The 23251-nt window shown below is 42.4% G+C and overlaps 1 protein-coding gene across 12 annotated transcripts in view; it reads right to left on the reverse strand.

Annotated features, from left to right (window-relative positions):
- Positions 1-192: 192 nt before the first annotated feature.
- dock7 (dedicator of cytokinesis 7) overlaps positions 193-23251 on the reverse strand; it is a 60867-nt gene continuing 37808 nt past the window's right edge. For 2 of the 12 annotated variants that reach the window (XM_071541048.1, XM_071541046.1), the window contains 29 exons: positions 21751-21840; positions 20210-20305; positions 19223-19363; positions 18768-18881; positions 18136-18303; positions 17845-17984; positions 17469-17638; positions 15914-16092; positions 15407-15589; positions 14515-14650; positions 13987-14083; positions 13200-13217; positions 12206-12277; positions 11758-11854; positions 11440-11574; positions 11157-11309; positions 10430-10588; positions 9791-9891; positions 9508-9700; positions 9170-9313; positions 8578-8709; positions 7319-7333; positions 4257-4382; positions 3709-3798; positions 3256-3492; positions 2877-3020; positions 2518-2624; positions 1941-2108; positions 193-1002 (listed from right to left, as the gene is read on the reverse strand). In XM_071541048.1, coding sequence (XP_071397149.1) covers positions 960-1002; positions 1941-2108; positions 2518-2624; positions 2877-3020; positions 3256-3492; positions 3709-3798; positions 4257-4382; positions 7319-7333; positions 8578-8709; positions 9170-9313; positions 9508-9700; positions 9791-9891; positions 10430-10588; positions 11157-11309; positions 11440-11574; positions 11758-11854; positions 12206-12277; positions 13200-13217; positions 13987-14083; positions 14515-14650; positions 15407-15589; positions 15914-16092; positions 17469-17638; positions 17845-17984; positions 18136-18303; positions 18768-18881; positions 19223-19363; positions 20210-20305; positions 21751-21840 — 3648 coding nt within the window. In that variant the 3' untranslated portion in view covers positions 193-959. Of the gene's footprint in view, positions 1003-1940; positions 2109-2517; positions 2625-2876; positions 3021-3255; positions 3493-3708; positions 3799-4256; positions 4392-7318; positions 7334-8577; positions 8710-9169; positions 9314-9507; positions 9701-9790; positions 9892-10429; positions 10589-11156; positions 11310-11439; positions 11575-11757; positions 11855-12205; positions 12278-13194; positions 13218-13986; positions 14084-14514; positions 14675-15406; positions 15590-15913; positions 16093-17468; positions 17640-17833; positions 17985-18135; positions 18304-18767; positions 18882-19222; positions 19364-20209; positions 20306-21750; positions 21841-23251 lie in introns of all 12 variants that reach the window. The other 10 variants (XM_071541053.1, XM_071541049.1, XM_071541058.1 and 7 more) reach the window with 7 other exon arrangements.

The following is a 23251-nucleotide window of genomic DNA, read 5'->3' on the forward strand; positions in this document are numbered from 1 at the left end:
ATTTCTTGTCCTTTCTGGTAATCCCTGTCATTGTTGCAAATCATTATGGGGAAACAATTTCTCATGACTTTCTTCTCCGTCATACAAAAAACAAACAAAAAAACACCAGCACACACCAATTGAACATTAAAATATTTATTTAGTAAAATATTTAAAATAAACAAAACAAAAAAACTACATAAAATTATTCAAGGATGTTTAAAGTCCCTAACTTTAAAACAATGTAGCTTCAACTTAAAATGATAATAAAGCATCATGATAAATAATGGTACAATTTTTTGCATGTTTTCATTTTTTTTCCTCCCCTGTTTCGGATTACATAGTAAACTTTCAAGTTGTAAAATGCATTGCTACACTGTAATAAAAAGTGCACACATGAAATTGAATACAGATTTGACACGTCGTATGCAGTTAAAAAGACACCTTGACTTTTTTTTTAAATAGTACCCTTTCTGCAGACACTTGTCAGAGTGTGGGGGAAAAAGTTTCTGTCTTGGCACTTTATTTAACCAAAAAAAGGGATCTTAGAATAGCATTCCTCATTAACACCAATGAGTACCGTGAGCGTTCAGCTGGCTTGTTAGTTTGCAGACAGCAGTTTCCACTGGTTTCAGTAAGGAAGGCTAACAATATTAATAAGCTTTTTCTTAGGGTACCTTAGGGACAAATGTAGAAACTTGTCCCCTACTGTGACAAATGCCTCGCAAAGAAAAATAAGATTAAAATTCAAAATGCCAAGGTATCCCTTTAAAATCCACTTGTTCGTCCCACTGATTGTGTAACAGGTTATCTGTAAACAAATTAAGACACTGGAATGACGTACCAAGCTGGAACACTTTAAGCCTTTCTTTTAGCACACCATCAGAAAACACTGACCAACTTTCTGGAGACACTCCTATTTACACTCAGGAATAAATTAATGTTGCAATTCTCTTGTGTGGTTTTTTTTTTCTTCATCTTCAAATGTCAAGCTTACGGAGACTCATCCTGCTGAAGGAATCTCTGGAAAAAGGAAAAAAAAACAAACATGATGTCTTGATTTTCACAGGCACAAAGATCTGACGTTCTTTTCATTGTCTAAACAAGGAGAGTGATTTTCTGCATTAATTAGGTACTAAGTCTAGTTAATGCCCAAAATGAGCACTATTTTGGCCCGCTTATGTACTCAGTCTGAAATTAGGACAGTCATTTTTTTGCACAAACCAAGACTGAAATGTAGCCACAGCCTAGAAGGCTAAGAGTATATTCATTCCCGGATCTGTTGCCCCAAAGGTTAAAAGTCAGTTTCTCTGTTTTGTAGATATTACTTCGATGTGAATGACAATGAGGAATCCAAATGCAGGGTTCCCACTGCAACCATGATGAAAGATTCCATGATTTTTCCAGGACTTTCCATAACTATTTAGGAGTGCTTCCATGACCTCAAAATGTTCTTAATTCCTGGTTTGTTAATGTTGTTTTTTCTGGTTACAGTCTGGTTTCTGCTGTATAGAAAAAAACAGCTGAAAACCACCATCTAAAGCAGTGAATGAGTGTGTGAAATAATCTGGTGTATTCCTGAAGACCGGCTCATTTGTAAAATTCCCTGACTTCCCCTGATAATTTATCAAATTCCCTGGATTTTCTTGTCTGGAATAAGCCTCTCAAAAATCCATAATATTCCAGAAATGCCATGGCCAGTGGGAACCGTACAAATGATACAAATACAGAATATGAAAACTCAAACAGCACCATCATCAGCATCACCATCATCATCAAAATATAGTCTGAAAATCCCAAACCTTGTCAAGCTGTCCGTTTGCTGCATGATTTTTACAAAGCAAAAGCAAAAAACATTTAATTGGCCATCCAAGAAATATCATCTCACAGTTGTGCACTCTCGCTCTCCCTCTCTCTCTCTCACACACACACACACACACACAAACACACGTTTGTCCTACCTGTGTGAATTGACCTGCAGCACAGGTTTGTAAAGCTGGGGGATCTTTCTGTTGATGAGGGGCTGCAGCGCCTCCTTCAGACGGTGGTAGTTCCTCTCCAGCTCCCTCTGGTACTCCTTCTGGTCTGGACCAATCAGGCTCTTGTTCTTACGCAGGGCGTCTTCACACCTTCGGAAGAGAAGCCCATGAAATACAAAAACTGAACAACTTCTTGTTTGTCATTTTGGATAGTAAAATCACCAAAAACCTGCTGGTAGGTTTATAAAGGTTAACAAATTGGGAAGGACGTGGCGTCTTCATTTATAAATTCACACTGAAGGTGGAACAAGTCAAAGACCGATGGAAAAATCACTTCTAACATCTTCAGTAAAGCCAAAGAGAACCAAGAAGCAGAAGATCCTCCTTGTGACCAGAAGCAACAGGGTTTATGGGAAATGTGGTCTACTAATGTGGTCAGGAATTATACCAAGGTTTGTTTAAAAATGCTACATGTAGCACCTTTAAATCAAGCACCCCACAGCGAAATATAAAAAATATGTTGCTCCCAGGTCTTTAAGCCATCATCCTCTGCCCATACCTCTTGGTGAAATCTTTGAAGCAGAGCCGTAGCTTATTGTGGTGTCTGTACAGCTTGGGATCACTGGGGATCTCTGACAGGAACACCTGAGCCACCTCCAGAGGTCCCTGGGCATAACACAGCACATTATTTAGTTAAGTCTCAATCCACAAATGCATTTGACCTGAGGAATTTTAGGCATACTGACATAGATTCCTGAATACTTGCAGTTTGTAATAAGCCGTCTGCATCTTTCATCACCCATTATAACTCAAAATGGTCTATTTCACCCCAATGTACCAACGCAAACAACCCACTTACAGTTCTATTTTCTGTTCTTTTTTTTTTTTTTAAATGTACCTGAGATCTTTAGGTTTTACCTGGTTGACAGTGGTGCCCACTGATCCCTGTAGGACCATCTGCAGCATCTTGGCGTCAGCAGGGTCCTGGTGGGTGGCAAAGGCCAGCTCTTGCGTCTTCTTCTGCATGTCCTCTATCGCCACCTCGATGGGCATGGATATGATCTTAAAGACGAGAGGAGAGACAAGAGGCTTTAGTGACCAGAGTGAATGCACACTGCAAGATTTGGACAAGATAGAGCAAGGGTTTGACTTGGCTGACAGTCATGAAACCTTTTCTACAGGTGAGAGACTACGCCAGTTGTCAAATACAGTATAAAAAGGCTTAACTGAACATTTAAGGCTTCTGCAGGACAATGACAATGTCCACCTTATATCTGGCACTTAGCCAGTTGCCTACCTCCTCTTTGTGGATGATGTTGATGCGTGTCTTGATGTATGGGAAGGCGTGGGAGGTGGTGAGGATGGTCTTGCGTTTGAACTGCTCGTGCAGGTCGCCGTGCGCCCGCCCGTCCAGGGTGAAGGGGGTGCAGTAGACGAAGCGCCGCAAGTTGTAGTTCTTGTCAAAGTAGGTGATGCGGTCCTTCATCTCGTACGTGTCGAAGTACGGCTCCACATACGTGATCTGGATGAATGCCTGGAGAAAGACAGAGAGAGAAAGACAAATAATTTAAGATGGAAACAAACATAGATACTATTGGACTCATCGCTTATCAACAAAGAAAAAGGATCTCACCGATTACCTCTAAATTCAAAACCACACTTGAACTGAAAATCATACTTGCACTTATAGCTGGACAAACACTGGTCCCAGTGTTTAGTATGCTGCCTCACACAGACTCAGTCACTTCACCTTATTTGGGTCCAGTTTGCATTTGTCCACTGGGTTGGAGTCCTTAATCACCTCCACTTGGTCTTCTCCAAATCGCTCACCATAAAAACCCTGCGAGAAAACACAGTACAGGATCTCCTTAGTCCCTGGTAGAAGACTGGTATCAGCACACATATTTGCAGTCAAAAAAAGTCAAAAAATGATCGAAGAACTGCAGAATTATAGGATAATCCAGAGGCCTGGTTATGCTCCTACATTCTTCATCAGCACTTTAAATGTGAAATTGAGACTGGGCTGTTGATGACCTAGTTCCTCTGAAAGTCACTGGTTAATTAAACTAGGGGTTGGGACCAAAAATGGGTCATGTGCCTACCACATAAGAAAAGCTATATGATCTAATGATCTTGGTTACCAGGATGAAAGAGAAAATTCTCATTTCGGTCCTGGGCTGAAAATGTTTAAGAGCGTTGGCATACAATCACATATAACTGGATCCTTGTTAGCCCTCCACACTACAGAGACCATTTCACAAGAAAGACATCATTCTGTGCATCTTTGTGGATGTTTACCTCAAGCCTGTGTGAGATTTCTGCCAGCTTGGTGATGGCAGGCTCTTTGTACACAAACTCCTGCTCATCCAAGTCGCCGAATTTGGAGCCGTAAAATCCGACTCTGAAGTACGTACCAAACATCCTCTTCCCATCCTGCAGGAAAAAGAAAATAACTGTTAGCCTGGAGCAGGAACAGGAAATTAAAGCATACAAAAACATCATGCTTTCCTTGATCAAGTCTTCAAACTGCTTAGTTAAGATAAAGGACTTTAGTAACCCATGGTATCGAGTCAATGGCCATGTCAGACTCAGGTCAGTGATACAGTGAAAAGCCTAAGTATCAAGACAGTGAGCTGAAGTTGGTCTTTTTGGTTTGAACATACTGTAGTTTAATGTGGAGGCCTGTAAAGATTTAGGACCAAAGAATGAGTCAGTTCTTTAGCCTCATATTCATGATGGGAAATCCATCCAACTGATGGGAAATCCATCCAGCAAAGACTGGCTTTAGCTCACTGTCTCAATACAAACACTTTTGACTGTATAGGAGCTGAACCAGGCAGCTCAGAGGGGGAAAGGAAGGGAGAAAAGGCTGTAGTTCATCCACAGAAAGTAATGGCAGAGGCTGTGTGATCAGCAGTCCTGCCTAAATGTGTTTTCTAACGTGAAAGTCGCAAAAGGATCTCAGTTTCTGGTTGTAAAAAGAACAGGGTACCCTTTAGACCTCAATATTTCTTTGTAATGCACAGAAAAATACAGTCTATGGGAAAAATGACTTTGTTGATTTCATACTGAGAACTGTTTTCCATTGCAGCAATGCCATTTGACAAGACTTGGCCTTCTCTTTTCTTTTCACTATGGACTGCTTTCACACCTTTTTGTCTACACAAGTAAATGAAAATTTGCCAACACGGATGCAGTGCGTACGGGTGTGTGTATGTGTGTGTTCTGGTATTAGGAGGAGGTCAGTGATGGAACGGTGCAGAGTGGAGTCAAATACCTCCAGGCCAACTTCCACACATTTGGTCAATCCCAGAAATCCCTCACTAGCAAGCAGGCACAGATATAAAACCCTTCAGTGCTACTGCTGGATACAAACAAGGCAGTCTAGGGGAAGCTCTACAGTGGTACGACTGCAGTGTTTCACCTCAGGCAAACAGGCTTAGAGGACAAAAAATCAATGTGAAACCAGTCTACTTTACCAGCCAGGCTGAAAATTCACATGATAGAAACAAGTAGATAGAAGGTAGATAAAATAGAGGAATGCTCACTTCCTTTTATAATGCTCCTAAATGGACATATTCAATAAACTGCGGCCTGCTTATCGCAACTTTTCCTTTTGTCCAGCTTCTTCGAACACTTTTGTATGAATATAAAACCTCTCTTTGATAAAGGAGTTGATAAAAAGCAGCCACAGATGGCATAAATCAGCCACAAGTCTTGGCAAGAGAAGGAGTCATGGACAGAGAAAGAGAATGACAAGAAAACATGGCCCAAAGAGGAGCTCCACCTTACAGTACAAATTTAAAGTCAGGACGTGTAGCAGGTCTGTAACAGTTGCATGTGAGCAAGTGTGTGAACGTGTGTGTGTGTGTGTGTGTGTTCAAATCACCCACTGGGGAGAAGGATATTTGCGGAAATGTGTCAAAAAAGCAGGAACATGACTGGGCCAGACTGGACCAGTAACTAGAAGCTGCAAGGTGCAGATTCAACTCTTTCATCACTAAGCGCAATTCTTATTCTCAAATCTTTCAGAATTTACTCTCCAGTTTGGCCCAGTCAGTCATTTTGGTTTCATCTTTTATTGCTGCATTTAAAACGATAACAGAAATTGAAAGTAGCCCTCAAAACTAGGAACTTACCACAATACACAATTAAGTAAAGTGGGAAGGAAGGGTCGGCAACCAGGGAAATCAAAAAGGAGAAAACAGAACAAATTTTAATCAGGATTGGGTACCTCCAGAGAAAAAACAAATACAACACAAACAGAAAAACTAACATACAAATAAGATGGCATCACCAACAGCAAAATCATCTCAATTTATTTTGAGAAAGAACACAAACTCAGTGTGGAGGATCCAGACCATGCAAAGGCAGACAAAGTAAAAGAAGGTGTCAGAAAGAGAAAGAAAGACAGATTTGCTAGTGAGGAAAGTAAAGATCCACCACCCCTAGAAACACGCCATGCACTCTTGATGCTGTTCCGAAAGGAACAAGGAGTGCTCTGTCCATATCATGCAACAAACCACGAGAAACACTCAGAAGTTAATACCGTTAACGAAAGAACAGAATGAATGAAAAAAAAAACTCAGGGGTCGATTTAGTTTGAACTTGTAAAAGAAAGGCCAAGAAAAACAAAACCTAATCAAAATCAAAAGGGATAAATCAAGTAATCCTGAGATTACTGTGAGTTGAACCCTCTTGAAAAAAAAAAGTATTTGGATCCGGCTTCGACCCAATGCGAGTTTGCAACTCCTTGTGTTTTCAAAGGCTCGTTGAACTGTGTGTGGAAAGAACGGCCCACGGCTGAGTGGGGAGTCGAGCCCTATAGAGAAAAAAAAACAGTGCACTGAAATCGAACCCTGGGGCTGGAGATGAGATGAGATGTGACAACAGATGTCAGCGGACGGCGCCAGTGAATGAGAGCGGTCTGACTGACACGCCGACAGACAGACAGAGAAGATGAGGAGGGGGAAAGTGCGGGTTGTGCGGGTGACGCATTCGCCGAGACTTTTGTCATTAGTGTCACACACTGTGGCTTCCCATGCACGGCCTGCCAACACTGTCACGTTAAAAAAAAAACAAGCTCCTCTTCCGCAGTCAGAGGAGGGAGAAGAGAGGAAGACAGGGAGGGTGTTGCTGCCTGTACGTGACAGCAAGCGTCCCCGGGGGGTGGGGTGGGGGGGCAGACAGTCGGCATTGTCTGCAGATGTTAATGGATTGGATGTATGTAACAAAGCAAGGAGAGCAACAGAATGCCCACGGCTAGCAAATAAAAGATGAGTGTAAATAATAGTTAAAAAAAAAAAAAAGATAAAATAAACAAACGAGCGGGGCCAAGCAGGAACCGTTTAGCCACCTACCTCCCAGCCAGTACTCTGTGTGACAAAGAGAATACAGGACATGTGAACGACCACACACACACCTCCCCCTCACACACACACACACGAACAGTGTCTCTCACTCGCACACAGTCACGTTACAGGCAGGAGAGCGTACTCTCCAATGAATTCAATCCAGGTTACTAGCTGTCAAGCTAGAGAGCAGAGCAGCCGACCTCAAAGTTCCAAAGGATAAAAAGACTCTTTCTATAAAAATAGGATCTATTTCATAATAATAGAATCTATCTTTATAGAAGGAATCAAGGATACCAATTTATTTACTTTGATTTTTAAAGGGAACCAAGAATATGGTTCCGCTGATTCTGTGTTGTGAGAGTTGCTGCTCTGCACACCATCGACGACTGTAACCTTGGCCAAACTGTAACCTGACAAACTGCTACTGGAATCCCTTCCCTTGCCCCATGCACTCTCTATTCCATACTTCCCAAATATCATTGGTAAAGCATGCAAGGTATCGGACAAAGTAAAGGTCTAAATAAATGCGCTGGGATTAAAATGCCAAATAATAAAACCATGCAAAGCTGTGTCTTTGTGAGGACATCCAGGACATGTCCGGATATATTTGCAGTTGTGTTTGGTGTCTGTTAACGTGTGGCGCATCTCAAGACCACGATATACGCTAAATATTTTGAGGCAATGCAGAGGAGAAGCTTTGCCACCAATCTTTTGCTCCTTATAGCCCTTTGTGTTACTGACCTTGGTCTTGTCCCATTTTTACAATGCAGGAGGAAATATTGCCCTTCTCCACTGCCTCAAAAATCTGACAGATGGAATGTGTGTGATAAAGTGCGTCTGTGCAAAATTTTGTGTGGCTGTCTATTTGAGGTCCTTTGTGTGCTCATATTTAGTGATGATCTTTGAACATGCTATCCGCGGATTAAAAGTGTCTTTGTGAAGAGTGACACACCACTCCCTAAGAGTCAGTGTTTACGTCAGAATTCATTAAACCTAGAGTCATTTTCGTAACTGAACCCCATGACTCTGACTGGATTTACACAGGAACAAAAAATAATAATCTTGTTTTTAACCTTATGTAACCCAGATGTAATCTTTTCATAGTAGGAGACTGAAGATGGAAAAAAAACACCAAATCTGGGTCACAGTGGGATAAAAAACTCTTTTTTTGGTTCTTGTATAAATCCAGGGGGCAGCTTCACACCCCAAGCTCCTGGAGCTTGGTGTGGAAGGGGGGGGGGGATCTAGACCGTGTGTGGATTTACCTGATGGACGATTTTGCCAAAGGCTTCCTGTAGTTTACCATGTATGGTGGCTAGCTTCTTGGCGTCCCTGTTGGCTTCGTGGATAGGGATCAGTACCTTGTACACTTCGTTCACCGCCTCGTACATGCCGGCCTGGGAGGGAGAGCGAGACAGATATAATCCATTAGTGCTGCACAATCTGGCTTAATACCCACTCACCCAAGAGAGTCCCAAGAGTCCAGAATTAGGATTACTGGACAGGTCACATGGCCATTTACACCCGATTATGACCTTCCTATTTGAAGTTTTGCATAGAGGCTCTGCACCCATGAAGAGAAGAGAAGAGTTCTGATTTGGCGTGAATGTACCTTTCAATCTAAAGATCATGTGACCATCTGACAAGCAATGTGGATTCTTAAAAGCACTGTTATTCTGAGGAAAGTATCTGTATCTTAAAAATGAATAAATATGACCCCCAGTGAAATGGGTTCATTAGTTTGGTGGGAGAAAGAGGAAGCCCTTTGCTCCAACAGCTCTTGACGTCAGCCTCTGGAATGTATGTCAACATCCATCTGTCTCTCTAATCATCCATCCATCCTTCACTGCATCTCACCATGGAGAAAGAGGCAGCAGCCTGCTCCAGGAGTCCTACGAGGCCGATCTCAGTGAAGTATTTCCCTGAACAGATGCCCTCCTCATCTGGGGACACCACGTCATCGGAGACCGCCGACTCCTCCAGCACGTTGGAGGAAATGTTCTGGCACATGAACACACACACACACACACACAAATACATGCAGGTAAACATATACAAGCACACAAAGAAAAACACAATTAGTAGAATATATTTTTTCATATCGCCACAATAGGTAGATATTTGCTTTAAAAGTCTGACATGCACATGCATGATATGCAACAACTTTGCATATAGTTGACTGGAATTGTCCTTACCTGGAAGGTGACACAGCCGACAGGGAGGTACTTGCGGTCCTCCAGCATGCTGAGGTATTCTGCCACCAGGGCGGCGCTGTGCACCAGACACTGGGCGGCCTCGGCGTGGTTGGTCCTCTCCGAGTGTTTGCCAGCCATGTTCTGGAGCCACGTCAACCGCAGGTCTGGAGACGTCTGGTAACCCTTCGCGATCCTGGGGATACACACGAAAAATAGTGAACACTGCAGAAATACAGTTGACAGTGATGAAAAGGATTTAGTCTGTGTGTACATGTGTTTCTACCTGTACATGAGGTCTATGAGCATCTCAGGGTCTTCCTGGTGTTCCTTCATCTTCACCGTGTCAGACAGGATCATATGCAGGTTGAACACAAGGTCCTGCACCTGGAAAAAAACAGTGTTACATAGGCAGAAATTAGGTATGCTACTTGCTCAATATTTTATTTTCAGAAAAAGATAAGGGTTTGTATGGGTGAAGTACAAGATGTAGTACAGTAGACAAGTAAAAGAAAGAAAGTAAAAAACAAGGCAACAGTAAATATGCATTCCCCCTTATGGCCAATCAGTGACAAATATGTCACATTGTTCTGCCCCCCTTCAGCCAATCAGTGTTATTTTAAAAATTCTGGAGTGCAGTGGTGAGATGCATCATATCCCTAAGTTTCATCAAAGTATTTAGACACATGACACACAGAGAAACAAATGAAGGAACGACTAGGCACCCCCTCGTGTAATTTTGAAAATGATGGAGTGCAGCAGTAAGATGCATTTCCTGAAGTTTGGGCAAAATCTGATTAGAGGTGTCTGAGATATTGCGTGTGACAGACAAATGAATTAACAAACACAGGAAGGGAAGGAGACCGATCCATAGCCCTTCCCCATCGTGACAGACAAATAAATGACTCGACGGATTAATCGGTACCTGGTCTGGGAAGGTGGTCTCTCTCAGCTCCAGGTCCTCCTCTGCGTAGGTGAGGATGGTCTTGAGAGAGCGACGCAGGAACTCCTCGTTGAAGTTCTGAGACGTCCCCACCAGCGAGGACAGAGACATGGTCACCTGCATCTTCACCCTGGCAAAGTTCTGGAGGTGCAACCACAAAGAGAGGGGAGACTGAGGACACGGGAGCCTAAAGGTATTTGGCTGAGAATAGATTTTCATTTCATTTCGTTTCTGAAAAGAAAGAGGCACTGAGAGAAAAGTTTTACTAAATTCACTAGTTTTGAAAGAGTTTATGTGTGATATTGTGTCTGCACTATAACAAGGGAGATAAGGCATATACCTCTAATTGAGCCTAAATGGGGTTTCTGACTGCAGTGTTTGGTTTTGGTTTTATAATAAATTGTGCAACTTAGAAAGAAAAAAGGAACAAATTAGAAAATATAGAATAAGAGAATATAGCATTAATACAATGGCTGAGGAAAGGCATAACAACAGTAATTTAGTATCTAATATTAACTGCTATAAGAGATAATTAAAATGACGGTCATTTTTAGCTAATCAGACCATTTTGAACAATGTCTGTTCTCTTTGCAGGGTTCTAAAGAGAAAACAGCTTGTGTGAGCCAGATAGCTTCACAAGGCTCTTATTAATTAACATTATTTGAATTACAGTAATTACTAATAGTTTAAGAGACCAGCTTGTGCTTACATTGCCGATCTCAAAGTTTTGCCTCATGAGGAGGTAGAGGGAGGCGCTGGCGTGGGCCCTGATGGTGCTTATGCTGCTGCTGCAGTTCCGCAGTAGTCGCAAACACAGGTCGGCACACTGCTCCGTCTCCTCCTCAAACAGCAGCTCAGGAAACTACACACAAGCGGAGAGAAGAACACACAAACGCACACAGACAGGTGGACAGAAGACGACACATACAATATTAAGTATTCAATGTAAATGTAAGCATAGTATGTCAATGAAACACTAGTAGTAGTCTAACCTTGGACACCAGTGCCCTCTGTGTGGCGAAGCAGTGCTGGAGGTAGAGGGCACTCTGGTTGCAGGCCATGCTGTGCAGCAGCACCTTCAGCACCCCACCCAGGATGCTCTCCTTGGACTCTGTCACCGATACCGTCTGGGGGGAGAGGGACACACTCACAAATGTTACAGGAGCACACACCCATAATCATAATCAAAGTCTAACCTGCATGTGGATGCCTGTGTTCATGTATGCTTTAGAGTAAGTTAAAATGACTGATGCATTTGTGAGTGTGTTTATGCATGTATGCAATATACAAATGCTTGTTCATTTGCATACCTGTACAATGATCTCCAAAGTATCGAGGATAATGAGGTTGGCCTCTGTTGCCAGGTTACCGTCAATAAGTGCTTCATGCTCCAACTCTGCTCTGGTCCTACAAACGGGAAAAAGGAAGCCACTGTCAGACATGCTTCAAAATGGCTGCCAACTCCCTAATGATGATGATGATGATGGTGTACCCTTGAATGTTGCACAAGCCTCCGGTCGCCACATTCAAGCCATTGCACATGGGCAGGAGCAATGTCTTTGTGTGGAAAAAAAAAGGGTATGGGGAGGAGGTTTTAGAATCACTGCTGTCACGTAAAAAAATATTTTGGTGTTCATTTTTTAATGAGGTTTACTGTGGAACCTCGGCCATTTTTTCCTCACTCCGACTTGTGATGCGACATGAGATTTTCATTCAACAGCAGCAGTAACTTTGGTAAAGCCATTTGCGTTTACACACCTAACTTCCTGGGCTCGCCCGTTGTTGCGTAGCAAGACGCTGTCTCTTAACCCGCACGGCACAGTCCTCAACCTTTTCAAACGGTCCAAAACAAGCCACAGCAACAACGCATGTCGATGCATACACAGACAAACACCCCAAACCCATAACTTCCCTCACCATGGGGTTAAGAAGCACAGGCAGAAGGGATTAAGGAGACTATGCCCCAGGGTCAAAAGGGAAACGCTAATGAAGGTATGCCATTATTGAGGAAGTGGATTCAGACAACTAAGCTATCCATTCCTAGTCTACAGGTAACACACGAGGGCTAACCATTTTAGACCCTAAAGTCCTAAAATGGCAAAGTTCCGGCATATGATACTATGCCAGGGACTGGCTTTTTGTAGTATGCAGCATCTGACTTTTTTATTTTGGTACTGAGCAAATTAGCATTATCTATGACAAACAATAGCTATGACAAACTTTGCCTTCCATATTGCTGCAGCAGCAACCAAGACCAGGGAGACACACACACGAGTCAGAACCCCAACACGAGAAGCACGCTGGTTAAAAAGCACAGCAGACCCACTGCAACCAATACCAACCCTAAGACAGGCACTGTTACCGGGGAAGAGGGACTGTTGGGGGTGGGGGGGTTTAAGGGTCCGAACCAGGGCCAGGGGTCGCGAATGGTGCATTCATGTGCATGTGTGAAGTTAGAAAGCCAAAATGGGGAAGAAATGAAATTGTATTCCACCCAGTTGCTAAAGCATTCAGTGGGTCTCTAAAATGGCTGGTTCAAGTCAGTAAGTAAAATTACCTTTGATATACAATTTTCCTGACTTGTTGGGGGCCAGGTTTTGCGAATGGAATATTTTAATATTGACAACCTCAATTCATTTCGTACCCATTGCGATTGTCTGACTTCCCACATGCAAGTGAACACACCATGAACCAGGAAGTAAAGCAGGAGGGAACTCGGAGGAGCACACTGCAGATGTGGACCATACAATACCTGACAGATCTGTGACTCCTACATACACACACAGCAACATGAGAGAACACATGGAGGAGTAAGTTAACAGAACACAAAGGCTGGAGCTGAATTTACACAGGAACAGAAAGGAAAAATGTCATTTCTGACACTACACATGAACAAAAAAAGTACAACACCATACCTTTTTGTCACCACTTTGACTAAAATGTATATCTCCAGTGACAAAAGGTACAATAGTGTACTTTTTTTAAACATATTTTTATTTGTTGACTAAACATGAAAACACAGGGTTAATTAAGTTCCCATTCCTATGTAAATCCAGCTAAAGAGATGGAAAAATAATAATGAACAATTAATGGGCATCAGTGCCCATTTGAGATGAAAATACATGTATTGATGGATGGATGTTAGCACTCATATCCTGTTAGTGAATGAAAGGAGATGATCATTTTCACACTTTCCGTTCACACATGAAAACAGACAGTACATAATGTAGGAGCATATGCTTCTAAATGTAAATTGATTTTATGGATAAAAATAAAAAATGAGTACATGTGCAGCTTGAGATTCAAAGTAGGGATGGACCTTTTCAAAGAGATTTACAGATTATGCTACTAAAATTCTTTCTTGCGCTCTTAATTTGAAAGCCCTGCCATATGTGGTTTGAGTAACAACTCAGGTCAGGAAGTCAGGGATCACTCTGTAATTATAAGTTAAGTCTGTGGTCGTCTCTCTCAGGTTTTGTGTGACATGAATCAATGAAATAAGAAGTAGAAAGGCGGATTAAGAGTAAGAGTGAGCATACTTGTCCATCTTCTCGCTGTTCTGCCTCCAGTGGGTCATGTCTTTCCTCCAACGCAGGTTCTCCTGACTGCCAAACGCACTGCCAGACGGACTCCTCTCTACATGGTGGAGAGAGCGTTATTTTATTTTTAGATTTTTTTTTTTTTAAATGAAGGCGTACAGTGAAGCATGACTGACGTGAGTATCTGTAGGTGCACAGATATGAAAGTGTATAGCTGTACATGTACACATGATTGTGATTGTGTGTGTGTGTATGTGTGTGTGTGTGTGTGTGTGTGTGTGTTTGCATGGCCATGTCTGTATTTGGCACATATGCTTTACATGCACCATCCTGCCACCTATCTGCCATCAGCTGCTTCACATGATCTCCTGCTTGGCCCAATATTTCTTCCTCCAGGCCTTTGTGTGTGTTTATGTGTGTCTGCTTGCATATGTGTGTGTTCCCAGGATGTGTGTGTGTGTGTGTGTGTGTGTGTGTGTGTGTGTGTGTGTGCACGTGCATAAATATGCATCCACCATCCCCACCCACCTAGCTGTCCTCGGCTGCGTCGCACCATCTCCTGCCTGGCCCCGATGCTGCCCAGTATGGCCTCCTCCAGCTTGGCCTTCATGTCCTTAGACTTCTTAAAGGTCAGGCTGTTCATGCGCTCAAAAGCCTTCTTCCCCTGCATGGTGAACACAACATGGGCCTTGTTTCCATGAGGCAGAGGGTGAGCGGGCGGACAGAGAACACAGCGGGAAGGTTATTGGCTGCACTGCACTCGGCAAGCAAAGCAGGTTAGTAGCAAAGCAGTGAAGGCGGCAAGCATAGAAAAGGACAGAAACACAGAGATAATATGGAACAGATGGCATAGCACAGAATAGCTTGCAATACACAGAAAGAAATGGATTAAGATATATCCCAGAAAGCAGAAAATGTAGTTACAGTTGTCTCTTTAAATTTCACCACCACATTCAGTAGGCAAAGAAAATTAATAGCAAAGAAGCAACCGTACAGTACGATAGATTAAAGTAGGCATCAATCACCCAAAGAGGATGTAGTAAAAAAAAAACAAAAAAAAAAACTTACTTGAGTACTTGTGAAGATATTAAAATAATTTCGGTGGAGTCATTAGTAGAGTGTTCATTGCGGCCAACACCCAAATATGAAAACCCAGACTGCAAAGTATCATTCATTCAGGTTTGTATGAATTATTTTCTGATTATAATTTAATATGTGTTGTCTCCATTTATAGAGGCCACAGGCAATTATATATTGACGATCAGAATTTTCAATCAATTTATATATCTATGAGTTTGGTAGACAAGTTGGGTATGTGCATACTCCATGCTGCACATGCCGCATCCTTCTGTATGCCCGACTACACATATGCAGCCAATCCGTTAGTCAGCTGAAACGATGCATTTACTGTCGACGTTACCTTGTACTCGAAGCAGGAGACGCAGAGGTAGAGGAGGTCCAGCAGGCGGTTGAGCTGGGACACCGACAGGTCCGTGAACCACTTCTGGAGCACCAGCTCGTCAGCGTTCTTCAGCACCCACAGCAGACAGATCAGCAGGCTGCGGCTCGACTCGGCCGAGAAGGTACCGTGCTGACGAGTCGCCTGGAGAGGAGGACCAGGAGGAGGAATGGGGAGAGGGAGAGAAGAAGTGAGGGAGGGAGGTAAAGAGTGGAGAGAAGGAGGGAGAAAAGGGAGAGAAAAAAAGAGCTGGTCAGAAAGGATTGCTTCAGTTTCATTTGGGGTTTTGTGAGAGTATACAGTAGTGGGGCTGCACAATTAATCATAGGTAATCATATATCACAATTTTACTTAATCACATCTCTATCACAGCTTAAGTTAAGATGGAGAAGGAGGCAGAGAAAGCTTACATAGACCATCTTTGGAAAAACATAGTGATGAGCAGAGTGGAAAAAAATGCATCATTACCTGTGGGTTGAGCAGGAAGCTGCTTGGTCGGGACATTGGGGGGGCGGTGGAGGTGCCTGCTATCGCCATGGCGACAGTCTGGCTGATAATGCTGTTGCCGTCTCCCTCTGCTTCTTCCCCGCCGCCGCCCGCCGCTGCCCCCTGGGGACCGCCCGGCCGACCCCACTGGTTATGGGACTCTGTTGGCAGGAACAGGAGAGAAAAAAAAAGTTGGAGTCGGACAGACAGAAACTATGAAGAAAGAGAAAGGCAGTGAGAGGGGGAGGGAAGGAATAGTTATGGCATTAACTCTAATTGTTAATTGTTATTATCAATTAGGAATAAACTAGGGACACAAAAGTTAAAAAACAGTTAGAGGGATGTAATAAGGACAAAAACAAGACAAGTATGAATTATCACTAGGTAAACCTACATTAGAATGGTCCAACTGACATCACTGTACTTTTTCTGTACCCCAAATTTTGCAGTGGATGAGAGGATGAATAAGCACTGTATTTTTATTCTGTATGGGACCAATTCATGCTACATGTAACTGTATTTGGCATAAACAACCTTCATTCAAATATTGAGAATGGGATTTAAAGCTAGAATCAACGTTACAAAAAGCGCAGGCTTTATTCAGATCAAACTTTACAACCTTTGGTAAGGTGACTCTGCAGCTGTGTTTGTATTCAAATATTTACCAGTCAATGAGTAATTAAAACTCAAACTCAAGTGGAATACTATTAGGGAACAAATATATTTGGAGGGAGGGAAGGGAGGTTCACAAGGCTAGGGGATAAAAGGAGGGAAAAGAAATGTGGAAAGAACTAGATTGAGGGTTTTATAGTTCAGTCTGGTACATTATGTTAGGGGGCAACAACCTTTGCGGGTCAAATGATAACCTTTTGGGTTCCAAAGGACAGGCTATTGAAGGTTATAATCTAACATTACAGCTGCAGTCATTTAAATAGCTCAAGGTATTTGGCATTTTGCCGCATTATGCCTCCATCAGCCTCATGGAGCAGTAGAGTCTCATCCACTCTGCCTAACTGCTGGTCTGTGCCACAGTGGTGCATGCCTCACTCTCAACTTTAGACCTTTCCAAGCCTAACAAATATAATAATGGCAAAAAAATAATACATGACATTCCATATCAATAACAGTGCTAATGACAACTGTTTTTTCTTAGTACAGTAAGTAACCTCTTATATTTCACTTATTGTACATCATATTCTTCTCTTTGCTGTTATTACAATGATGAAGAGAATAACTTTTTACCATTGACGGCACTTGCACTATTAGCATTTTCATTTTGTGGCAAGAATGGCCACAAAGAGAGGCAAGAATGTTTATCCAGAGACTGCTTCACACACAGTAATGCATATAATCCCAATTGAAATTTCTTCAATCTTTCCGCCCCCACCTGGCATTATTCACTCAAATTTACCCTTTAAAGAAATATAGTGACATCAAAATACTCAAATAAATATTCTAAATTCTATGCGCCGACGTCCATATTAGGTCAGTTCAAAGTATTGGTGTCTAAATACATCGGTCTGCTCCTAACTTGTACCTGTGAAGTCATGGAGCTGTGGCAGCGTTTCCATGACGATGCCAATGAGTGGCAGATAGAGCATGGCGACCCGGGCCTTGACCTCAGGGTCGGCGTAGCGCGGGTCAGAGTCATGGCTGGACAGGAGGTTATGGACCACACTCACCACCTTCTTATGCAAGCCAAACATCCTAGAAACAAAACAAAAAAAGACAAAGACCTGTCATCACTGCTTTTGTCTACAATTACTGGGTACAAGTCCTGCTCTCTCTCTCTCACACACACACAGACAGACAGACAGACACCCATCCCCTAAACTCAACATAATCCTAATTCTAACCCTTAAACTCATCCTCACAGGTATAGAAATACAAGTGCTTGGCCACAGAATACGAACCCCTCGTTGTCTGGGTCCAGTATTACAGACAGCTCGGACAGGACCAGTCCAGCCAGATAGTGTTGCTCTCTGAAGGGGACAGACAGCTCAAACATGTTGGCTATCTTCTGGTCCTGGACATGGGTGGAGAAACCGGAGCTCTGTGGGGGAGCAGGGAGAGCAACGGAGAAAGACAAAAAGAGTCAGACTATAGTTTTTCTGTGCAGGCAGTGTGAGACTACATCGCAGGTTGAGTGTTTGTTTGAATGCGTGTGTTTCAGTCCGTTTCCCTCCCTCCTCTGCTAGTCTGACCTGTGAAGTAGCTGAGGAGACGGAGGGGGAGGGCGAGGCAGGCGGGGTGAGCAGGCTACAGGGCAGGTTGAGGGTGACGTAGTGCTCGTGGCTGCAGACGATTCTCAGGAAGTCCAGCCTCAGAGACTCCAGTGTCGGGTTCTGCATAGTGTAAAGCTTCGTGGACACCTGGAGAGAGAGGAAACGGAGCACATTACGTAGAGGAAACACTGGGAAATGCACCACGCAAAAAGAGGAACATATCAAGGAATGGGAGTGTGTGCTTCCAAAACACCGGAAATCTTTATGCATTGTGATCTTAAGAAATGCTTGATTTATGAAAGTTTCTTACATCTTAATTTTAGCAGAGGACATGAATGTTTGAGAGCACCAAAGTGCACCAATATCTAGCAGCGGCTTCCCACGAATACATGTTAGAAGCAGATCTTCAGTCGTTTAAATAGAGTCACATAAAACAATTTGCATACTAATTTGAAGCTGCACTGTCTGCTACATGAGTGGAGCTCAAAGTTACTCAGTAGCCCACATGTTTGCTCTCACAAACTAATGCTCCTAGAAGTTTATTATTCTGTATCACTGTGAACAAAACACAACAACAAATTCATGACAAATGAAGGAAATAAGGCATTTACCTGTTTCCAGTATGTCTTGATTAGTGTGAAGACAAAGCCTCGGTCCATGACTGACAGCAAGTCATTGAGAAAGAAGGCCAGACTAGTGTTGAGTCTCTCCACCAGCTCCAGGTCCTGATTGGATGGACAATACGAGGTCAAAACATGTTTTTTCTAATGGGTAAACAATGTGGTTTTCAATACAGTTGGGCTTGCTGTGGAGAAAACCAGCTGAAAATGGCTACCTAATGCAATGAATGTGTGAAACAAGTTGCAAAATACATTCTGGTATATTCCTGTAAAGTCATCCATTTATAAAATTCCTTGATGATCCCTGACTTCCCCAGACAATTTATCAAATTCCCTGACTTGCCCTGTCTGGAAGTGACCTCTCAAAATTCCATGATATTCCAGAAATTCCAGGATGCAAAGGCACCCTGTAATACCATGAGACACTGGACTGGGTCATTAGTTACCTTCTGGAAGCGAGAGACGATGTCGCCGGCGATGGTGCTGACCAGGGCGGTGATGTCATCCATGAAGCGCTCGGGGAAGCGGTTCTTCCTGGGCGACTCCAGGCGGTCGGTGAAGTACAGGTGGTGGATAATGCTCTTCACCTGAGGTCAAGGTGTTAATGAGGAATTACACAGGACATTTTCAAGCAAAAAAACAGGGCATTACCGCACTAATTAATTTGATGGTTAATAACAATACCAGGGAATGTGCATGCAGGAGGGTTGAGTTTTTCAACTAAAAGGGAGAACTAAACCAGGTAAGAAACTCGTTTTGGACACAGTTTACACAGAAACTTCAATTTAATCATGTAGCATTTTTAAACATAATATATCATTATCATTAATGCAATACCTTGGTATACCTTGGTATAATTGAACAAATGAGGCCAAGGTCGAGACGACTGGTAGCCTCTATCCCACGCCAGCGGTATTGTTAATTATAGTGTCTCTCTAAATTAAGACCACATTTCCTATAAATACCACTGCTTCCCGCCACAAAGAGGATGTTGCCTCTTGTCCGCCCTCCCCCTACCTGGCATCGCTCCCTTTGTGTTTGTTTTTTCTCTGGATTTACTGAAGAGGATAAACATTTTGGAAGTGAGTTTTCCATATAACTTTCACTCATACACCATCTGCCATTGAGAAGAACCCTGAAAGCTTCAGCTCCTGTTTTGTGCCATAAGGCAATCCACCCCAGCACCTAGGATAGCGCTGCTTGTACTTGATGTTAAAATGCTATACATACCTTACCCTTAATGTATTATACACACATACACAAACTAAGACACTCTTTTCATTTTTAAACATAGATAATGGAACTTAAAATACAACTCCAGCTAATGTACTAAAGTGTATTAAATATAATGTATGTGAATATATATTCTTATAGGGTGCCCATCTAGGCAGCCTCAAATTATTGTTCATAGGTGTTGTGATTTTGTTTCCTACCATGAGTTCAAAGAAAAACCAGGCCTGTTGGAGAGCTCCCTCCCTGACGCTCCCACTGCTCACCACCCACTGCAGGGCCAACTCCTCATGGAAGAGCTGGAGAAGATGGGGAAGAAGAATACATAGGGAGAGGGAGAAGGAGAGGGAGCGATAGAGAGGGAGAGGGAGACAAAAGCAATAGAGCCAGAGAGAGAGAACGTGAGGCACCAGGGTATAGATATCACTGTCTACCTCAATCTAACTTCCAATATAGCTAGGTCTATATTCTATTCTGAATAGATTATACAGTGAATATACTATAAACAGGGGTTTCAAAATGTATTTTCTTTACAAAGGATATTATATGATTAAAAATTAACTGGCTCCATTGCAGGATGTTGGCAAAACTGTAACATGTCAAATCAGATAATCACTCTTGGCGTACTTACTGAATAAAACTAACTTGGATGGCAGGTAGGGATGGGACGATATATATTGAAATTCAATATATCGCAATACAAAAATGTGAGAATACGTGTCATGGGGCAGAAAAATGAATCAGATATTAGCTACATTTTATTCTGCTGTAGTAATCACAAATGGGGTAGTTTGCTAATTACAATATCACAAGCTCTCGATCCAAATTATATTATTTGCACTTTGTAATGACATGTTTATATTGTTGCTTACATTCTGGCAAGCCAATGCCATTGCTAGAAAGATTTGTGGCTCAGAATTAAACATAATTCTGCACAGTCAAACTTTGTTGTCTTTGAACTTGAATTAACTTTTATTTATTACATCGTATCGTGGTTGTATCGATTCAAACCCCATATCGTGTATCGTATCGCGAGATAAGCATATCATCCAATCCCTAGTGGCAGGTATCAATTTTGGAACCCCTGATTCTTTACAATGATAATTAATATTAATATTTCATCTATTCTCTAAATGAAACATGAACAACACAGTCCAGTAGAGCTCCTGGGCCTCCCAACACTGAAAAGGCTGTCTTGATTAAAGACAAAGTGAGGTTTAACAACAGAAAAAAAAAGTGTTACAGTTAGGGTTACAAAAAAAAATAATAATTCACACCAAAATAATCTCATTCCTGTGCAACACTCATATCACTTTAAAGAAATGAGGAAAAAATGCACTCTTATCTCCATGCAAATAATGTCTCCTAATGTAGCATCGTGATGACATGTGGCTGAACCATGTTGGTGAGAATGTAAATAACTTTTTATTTGCATGGAGAGAAGAACAGATTCTTCTTCATTTCTTTGAAGTTTTATGGATCAATAACTTGCACCTTTTTTGGGGTGTGTGTGCTTTGTGAGTAACCGACAGCCAACATTCATATCACATCAAACCAACTTCTTCGCACATTCAGAACAAGAGGCGGAACAGTGACATTCAGCATCCAACAAGACTCCACAACCACCAAATACGACATCAACCAGTCGAGAGGCACACATCCACAGACAGACAGGCGAGGAGGCGAGTGAGAGGAGGGGGGGCGGGGTTGGGGTTGGCTCCTCCCCCTGTGCAAGTGGCTCTACCTTTTTGGTGGGCAACCGTCCTGTTAAAGTTTGCAAGAAACTGGCGCTCTCAGTGTGCGAAGACATGCGATTGCCACAGCGCTCCATGGCCTATGGGTGGGATGAATGGAACGGTGACAACAAGGTTAGTGGAGGAGCAACGGGAGCATGGGGTTGCACCTTTTTCCTCAGCACACGAGGAGATGTGTCTGCTGGGTCACACACACACACACACACACACACACACACACACACACACACACACACATTCACACTACACACTTTTGCAGTCTCTTGCACGCATTTATCAAACATGAAGACACAAAACAATTAGAGACAGGACACGGCCACAACTTAGAGTTGTACTCATATGCTAAAACATCCCAACTGTGATCCCCAACTGAGTTAAACCCAATGCCTAATAGGTGGGATGCAAAATGGCTGCAACCAGGCACTGTGACATTGAGTGAAAGCATAGCATTTGTTTCCTTTTAATTGATGTCACAGCCATTAGTCAGTGATGTGCCATGTTGCATCCCTCCAGGTAAGTGTTTAATTCACAGATGCAAAATGGAAAAAGTGAAAACAATCCTATAGTAAAGAAGGCCCATATTCTGGATAGGTAGTCTTATACAAAGTTCCATCCTAGGCTGTTGACAATGTACATGTTCTGTCAGTGTAGGAACATTTAACACGCATATATCTTACCTCTGGTAAAATAGCTGTGATTCTATGATGATAAATAAAAATGATGGATTTATTGACTCAAGTTGTTTTTGTCTTGGATTTTGATGATTCACAATGCTGAATGTCCTAATTAGCAACTAACATAAGCTCATGTCATGTTAACTTAAAATGACAGAAGACATCACATGAAGATGGAAACTGAAGCAGACGAACAAAAAATACGCACACATAGAGACACACACACACACACACACACACACACATATACCATGCTCCAGCCACACAGTGAATGCTGTGAGATTAGTAGAAAGTCATGCAGGAATGTTAGGTGACAGTGGAGACTATGAGCAAAGAGGAATGTGTTAGAAGCAGAGGCGGAAAGGAAATAGGCTAACAGATGAAATAAAATGAATGCACAAAATTCTCCACTGGCAATGGAAGAGGATTTCTAACACTACTCTTTTTCTCTACTACTCCAACAATACTCTTTGTGAAATACAGAAAAAATAAATAAAAAGGATTAGGACTTAGCTATGGTTGATCACTGTAAAACCTAAAATGGCAGGCAAGTTTGACATGGAAAGGTAGGCCAACAACATGATATGTTTGAGAAGTTGCGGCCATGGATGACTTTGCTATGGATTCAAAATTGGCACTACAATATTTGAATATCGACTCTATATCTTTTCATCCAAGCACTCTGAGAAAAAGAGAGGTGTTGGATGTACTAAAGAGGGATGACACCTAAACACTAAAGATGGCAGCTGGAGGGTCATGGAGGCGGCTGTGACTCCCATGTGAAGGATCATGGGAGGGTTGTGGGTAAGGGTTTAAC

Source organism: Centroberyx affinis, unplaced genomic scaffold, assembly GCF_046629955.1.
Source record: "Centroberyx affinis isolate AG114_WGS23_722 - 3 ecotype Tasmania unplaced genomic scaffold, CSIRO-AGI_Caff_v1 ptg003779l_1, whole genome shotgun sequence".
Taxonomy (NCBI): domain Eukaryota; kingdom Metazoa; phylum Chordata; class Actinopteri; order Beryciformes; family Berycidae; genus Centroberyx; species Centroberyx affinis.